The sequence below is a fragment of the Melospiza melodia genome, unplaced genomic scaffold (genome assembly GCF_035770615.1).
Source record: "Melospiza melodia melodia isolate bMelMel2 unplaced genomic scaffold, bMelMel2.pri scaffold_456, whole genome shotgun sequence".
In the NCBI taxonomy this organism is placed as follows: domain Eukaryota; kingdom Metazoa; phylum Chordata; class Aves; order Passeriformes; family Passerellidae; genus Melospiza; species Melospiza melodia.
In genome coordinates, this window is record NW_026948779.1 from 141 (window position 1) to 6813 (window position 6673).

General features: G+C 65.4%; 1 protein-coding gene across 1 annotated transcript; it reads right to left on the bottom strand.

Annotated features, from left to right (window-relative positions):
- Positions 1 to 402: 402 nt before the first annotated feature.
- Positions 403 to 6511, bottom strand: PQBP1 (polyglutamine binding protein 1; the record flags this gene model as incomplete). The annotated part of the gene is made up of 5 exons (XM_063183319.1): positions 6453 to 6511; positions 4438 to 4551; positions 3306 to 3417; positions 1415 to 1524; positions 403 to 495 (listed from the first exon to the last, which is right to left on the bottom strand). Coding segments are annotated over exons 3-5 (238 nt in total), but the record flags the coding sequence as incomplete, so codon positions are not given.
- Between the last annotated feature and the right edge of the window lie 162 nt (positions 6512 to 6673).

Sequence of the window (6673 nt, forward strand, 5' to 3'; positions counted from 1 at the left end):
AGAATGCTCAGAGCCCCCCCAAAATCCTGAGGAATCCCCTCAAAACCCAAGGAACCCCTCCCCCAGAATCCTCAGAGCTCCCCAAAATCCCGGGGGATCCCTGCCTGGAATGCTCAGAGCCCCCCAAAAATCCTGGGGGATCCCTCCTCAGAGCCCCCCAAAATCCTGGGGCAATCTGCCTGGAACACGTGGAGCCCCCCAAAATCTTGGGGGATCCCTCCTTGAAATGTTCAGAGCCCCCCAAAATCCTGGGACCCCCCCCCCGGAATGCTCAGAGCACCCTGAAATCCCTGGGGAACCCCCAGAACCCCTGAAATCCTGAGGGGACCCGCCTGCCAAAACGCTTGGAGCACCCCAAAACCCTGGGGACCCCCCCAAAATTTCGGGGACCCCCCTGGGTACCTTTCTTGCCCTTGGGGTAGGGAGCCAGCTCCTCCCGCCGGTGCCCCCGGCGCTCCCGCGGCGCCTCCTCCTTCTCGGGGGGCTCCTCGGCCTCTGCGGGGGCACCGCGGCTCAGGGGGGACCCCAAATCCATGGGGGGGACCCCAAATCCACGGGGGGAACCCCAGATACCCCTCAGGTTTGGGGGACCCACGGATCCTCCCCGGGGCGTTTGGGGACCCTCCCAAATGGAGTTTGGTGACTCCTCACGTTGCCCCGTGGGGTTTGGGGGATCCCCCCCCGGACACCTCTGAGGGGTTTGGGACCCCCCAATTCCCCCTCGGGGTTTTGGGGACCCCCGAGATCCACCCGCAGGATTTGGGGACTGCCCAGACCACCCGCCCCGGGTTTTGGGGGCCCCCGTCAGGTTTTGGGGACACCCCCGGTTTTTGGGGTTTCCCCCCGGCATTTTGGGGCCCCTCCAAGGTTTTGAGGTTCCCCCTAGGTTTTGGCCCCCCCCCCCCCCGGGAGTTTTGGGGTCCCCCGCCAGTTCCCCTGCCCAGTTTTCTGGGGCCCCTCCCGGTTTTGGGGACCTCCCCAGTTTTTGGGGTCCCCCCCCAGGTTTTGGGCATCCCCCCCAGTTCCCCCCCCCATGTTTTCGGGACCCTCCCCCACATTTTGGGGTCCCCACCAGTTTCCCCCCCAGGTTTTGGGGCTCCTCCTGGTTTTGAGGACCTGCCCAAGTTTTGGGGACCCCCCCCAGTTTTGGAGGATAACCCCCAGGTTTTGGGAACAACCCCCTCCAGATTTTGGACCCCCCCCCCCCCCCCCGAGTTTTTGGGTTCCTCCCAGATTTTGGGGTTCCCCAGTTTCCCCCTCCAGGTTTTGGGGACTCCCCTGGGTATTGGGACCCCCCCCCCCCAGGTTTTGGGGTCCCTCCGAGGTTTTGGGGTTCCCCCGGCTTTCGGGTATGCCCCAGTTTTGGAGTCCCCCCAGTTTTTGGGCTCCCCCCGTTTCGGGGTCCCCCCATCACCTGCAGCCCCCCGCGCTCTCCGGGCGGGTTTGGTGATGACGGAGTTGGGGTCGCTCGGGGACAGCCACGACACCAGGTCCGTGTCCACGTTCCAGTAATAGGGCAGCCCGCTGTGGGGGACAGGAAATGGGGCTGTGGGACCCCACAGAGCCCCACGGACCCCACAGAGCCCCACAGAGCCCCACAGGCCCCACAGAGCCCCATGGATCCTATAGGGCCCCACAGAGCCCCACAGACCCCACAGAGCCCCATGGACCCCACAGAGCCCCACGGACCCCACAGAGCCCCACGGATCCTATAGGGCCCCACAGAGCCCCACGGACCCCACAGAGCCCCATGGACCCCACAGAGCCCCACGGACCCCACAGAGCCCCACGGGCCCCACAGAGCCCCACGGACCCCACAGAGCCCACGGATCCTATAGGGCCCCACAGAGCCCCACGGGCCCCACAGAGCCCCACAGAGCCCCACAGAGCCCCACAGAGCCCCACGGATCCCACAGAGCCCCATGGACCCCACAGAGCCCCACAGACCCCACAGAGCCCCACAGACCCCACGAGCCCCACAGAGCCCCACGGACCCCACAGAGCCCCACGGATCCCACAGAGCCCCATGGACCCCACAGAGCCCCACGGACCCCACAGAGCCCCACGGACCCCACAGAGCCCCATAGACCCCACAGAGCCCCACGGACCCCACAGAGCCCCACAGGCCCCACAGAGCCGGGGGCAGCCACGACACCAGGGCCGTGTCCACGTTCCAGTAATGGGGCAGCCCCGCTGTGGGGAATGGGGCTGTGGGACCTATGGGTCCCTATAGGGCCATGGAGGGGGCCCTATAGAGCCATGGGGGGAGCTATGGACCCTATAGAGCCCCATGGACCCTATAGAGCCCTATGGATCCTATAGGGCTGTGGGGGGCCCTATAGAGCCATGGGGGGGGCTATGGACCCTATAGAGCCATGGGGGGGCTGAGGGCCCTATAGAGCCCTATGGACTCTATAAAGCCCTTACAGATCCTACAGAGCCATGGGGGGGCCTATACAGCTCAGAGAGGGCCCTATGGATCCTACAGAGACATCGGGGGGGCGGGCAATGGACCCTATAGAGCCCTATGGACCCTACAGAACCATGAGGGAGCCCTACAGACCCTATAGAGCCATGGGCCCCTATAGAGCCCAGGAAAGGGCCCTATGGACCCTACAGACACTGGGAGGGGCCCTATGGACCCTACAGAGCTCGGGGGGGGACCCTATGGACCCTAGAGACGCCTATGGACCCTGTAGAGTCCTGAGGAGGCCCTACGGAGCCCTGAGAGAGCCTATAGACCCTGTAGAGCCCAGGGAGGGGCCCTATAGAGCTCAGGGGGGGCCCTATGGACCCTACAGCCCCCAGAGTGCCCAACAAAGGGCTTCTATAGGTGCCCAGCAGCTGTAAAGGGTCCCTGACCCCACAGGTCCTGAGGGGGGGTGGGTACAGACCCCATAACACCTGGAGAGGGACCTACAGCACGGGGAGGGTCCTTACAGCCCCTGTAGGGCATGTGGAGGGGCCCTAGAGCCATGGAACCCCTGAGGAGGGGCCCTATAGATACTATAGGGGCTGGAAAGGACCTACAGGGTCCCTACAGCTTGGAGAGGGTGCTGATAACCCTGGGGGAACCCACAGGAAGGAGCCTATGGCCCTATGGGGGGGGTATGGACACCAGGGGTGTTCCTGCAGCCCCTGTAGGTGTTCCTATGGGCCCTACAGGATCCAGGGGGTCCCTGTAAACACCAGGGGGGTTCCCAGAGCCAGCAGGGAGGGTCTCTCCAGGATGGGAGGGGTCTCCCTGTGTGGGGAGGGGTCTCACAGGTGGGGGAGGGGTCTCCCTGTGTGGGGAGGGGTCTCACCAGGTGGGGTCGATGACTTTGTACCAGGGCGGCATCAGCCCCTCGAGCCGCGAGGCCTCGTAATCCACGTGGGCGTCGTCGTAATCCTCAGCGATGATCTCCTCCTCGGGCTCTGGGCGGGGCATCAGCATGGCCACGCCCACCAGCCCAGACCCCGCCCACTGCCCAAAGCGCTGCCCAAAGCACTGCCACACCCACTGCCCCAATCCTCAGCAATGATCTCCTCAGGCTCTGGGTGGGGCATCAGCATGGCCACACCCATCGCGCCAAACCCCGCCCACTGCCACGCCCACTGTCCAAGCCACACTCTCTGTCCAAAGCCCACCCACAACCTTTGGTGTGAATCTCAGGCTCTGGGGCGTGGCCATCAGCCTGACCCCGCCCACTGCCACACCTGCAGCCACACCCAGTGCCCGCCCCAGCCCCTCTCCAGTGCTGGGCAATGGGCTGGGGTGGGGCTGGGACGAGAGCCCCGCCACAGCCCAGAAGCACACCCACCAATGAGCCACGCCCCTGCCAGAGCCACACCCACAGCCCAGAGCCACACCCACCAATGAGCCACGCCCTGCCAGAGCCACACCCACAGCCCAGAGCCACACCCACCAATGAGCCACGCCCTGCCAGAGCCACACCCACCAATGAGCCACGCCCTGCCCAGAGCCACACCCACAGCCCAGAGCCACACCCACCAATGAGCCACGCCCCCTGCCCAGAGCCTCACCCATCAATGAGCCACGCCTGCCCAGAGCCACACCCACTGTCCAGAGCCACACCCACTGTCCAGAGCCACACCCACCAATGAGCCACGCCCTGCCAGAGCCACACCCACTGTCCAGAGCCACACCCACCAATGAGCCACGCCCTGCCCAGAGCCACACCCACAGCCCAGAGCCACACCCATAGCCCAGAGCCACACCCACAGCCCAGAGCCACACCCACTCATGAGCCCCACCCTGGCCATAGCGCCACCCCACAGCGGAGACCACCACCCACAACTCAGAACCACGCCCACTGCCAATAGCCCCGCCCACTACCCCACCCCCACCTGGCAATCATTACCCGGGGTCTGGGGGCGGCCACACCCAGGTCACGCCCCCCAGCCCCACCCACCCAAGCCCCGCCCCCTCTCACCCGGGCTCCACGTGCTTGAGCAGCCCCCGCTTGGCCAGGCGGGACTGGAGAGCCACGGCAGCGGCATGGCCGGGAACGGCACCGGGAATGCACCGGGATCAGCACCAGCGTCAAACTGGAGAGAACACCAGGACACGGGGGTCAGCACCGGGACACAGCGGGTCCCACCGGGACAGCACCAAGAGACAGACTGGGGACAGCACCGGGACACGGGGGACAGCACCGGGAATGCACCAGGACACCGGGACAGCACCAAGAGACAGAATGGGGACAGCACCGGGACACGGGGGTCAGCACCGGGACAGCACCAGGGACACCGGGACAGCACCGGGACACGGGGGTCAGCACCGGGAATGCACCAGGAATACTGGGGACAGCACTGGACAGGGGGCAGCACCGGGAATACATTGGGGACAGCACCGGGAACAGCACCGGACAGGGGTCAGCACCGGGACATCAGGGGGACAACACTGGAGACAGACCGGGGACAGGACAAGGAATGCACCGGGAACACCGGGGACAGCGCCTGGGACAGACGGGACAGCAGCGGGACACCGGGCACAGGGGTCAGCACTGGGAATGCTCCGGGAACACCGGGGACAGCAGGGGGACACCGGGGACAGGGGTCAGCACTGGGAATGCACCGGGAACACCGGGGACAGCAGGGGGACACCGGGCACAGGGGTCAGCACTGGGAATGCTCCGGGACAGATCGGGGACAGCAGGGGGGACACCGGGCACAGGGGTCAGCACTGGAATGCTCCGGGACAGATCGGGGACAGCACGGTCTGGGGGCACGGGACAGAGGGGTCAGCACCGGGACAGGACCAGGGACACCGGCTGGGGGTACGGGACAGGGGCGTCAGCACTGGGAATGCACCGGGGACAGACTGGAATACCCCGGGAATCACCAGGGTCAGCACCGGGAACCAACCAGGACCCGGCTGGGGACACGGGACAGAGGGGTCAGCACCGGGAACACCCGGTAATACACCGGGAACCACGGGAACAGACCGGGAACCATGAGGAACAGACCGGGAATACACCGGGAACACTGGGAATGCACCGGGAACCACGGGGAACAGACCGGGAATACACCGGGAACCACGGGGAACAGACCGGAAATACACCGGGAACACCTGGAATACACCGGGAACCACGGGGAACAGACCGGGAATACACCGGGAACCACGAGGAACAGACCGGGAATACACCGGGAACACTGGGAATGCACCGGGAACCACGGGGAACAGACCGGGAATACACCGGGAACCATGAGGAACAGTGCGGGAACACCCGGGAATACACCGGGAACACATCAGGAACACACCGGGAACCCCGCAGAGCCCCGGACCCCACTGCGGGCACAGCACGGGGGTGCTCGGTGCCGGGACCCCCCGAATGTCCCCGGGACCCTCAGAGCCCCCTCGGTGTCTCGGGAAACCCCTCGAGCACCGGGGAGAGCCCCGGAACCGGCAAAGGAGCCCCGAGAGCCCTGGAACCCCCCTGAGCAGCGGGAAGTCCCCCGGGAACCACCCCGGGAACCCCAGTTTGGTCGCAGTTCAGTCCCAGTTCCCCCGGTTCGGTCTCAATTACCCCAGCCCCGGTCCCAGTTCGGTGCCAGTTACCCCAGTTCAATCCCAATTCAATCCCAGTTACCCCAGTTCGGTCCCAGTTACCCCAGTCCGGTCCCAGTTCGGTCCCAATTACCCCAGTTCAATCCCAGTTACCCCAGTTCGGTCCCAGTTCGGTCCCAGTTACCCCAGTCCGGTCCCAGTTCGGTCCCAGTTACCCCAGCCCGGTCCCAGTTACCCCAGTTCAATCGCAGTTCAATCCCAGTTCGGTCCCAGTTACCCCAGCCCGGTCCCAGTTACCCCAATTCAATCCCAGTTCAATCCCAGTTCAATCCCAGTTACCCCAGCCCGGTCCCAGTTACCCAGTTCAATCCCAGTTCAATCCAGTTACCCCAGCCCGGTCCCAGTTACCCCAATTCAATCTCAGTTCAATCCCAGTTACCCCAGATCGGTCCCAGATCGGTCCCAGTTCGGTCCCAGTTCGGTCCCGGCTCCCACCGGAAGCCGCCCCTGGCCTCGCGCCGCTCACGTGACCTCGCTGCCCCTTTGGCCCCGCCCCCGTTACCCCGGTAACGGCTCGGCGTTTCCGCCAACCACGTGACCCCCCTCCGACCAATCAGCCGCGGGACGGCGCGGGCGCCCGGCAATCAGCGCGCAGGAGCG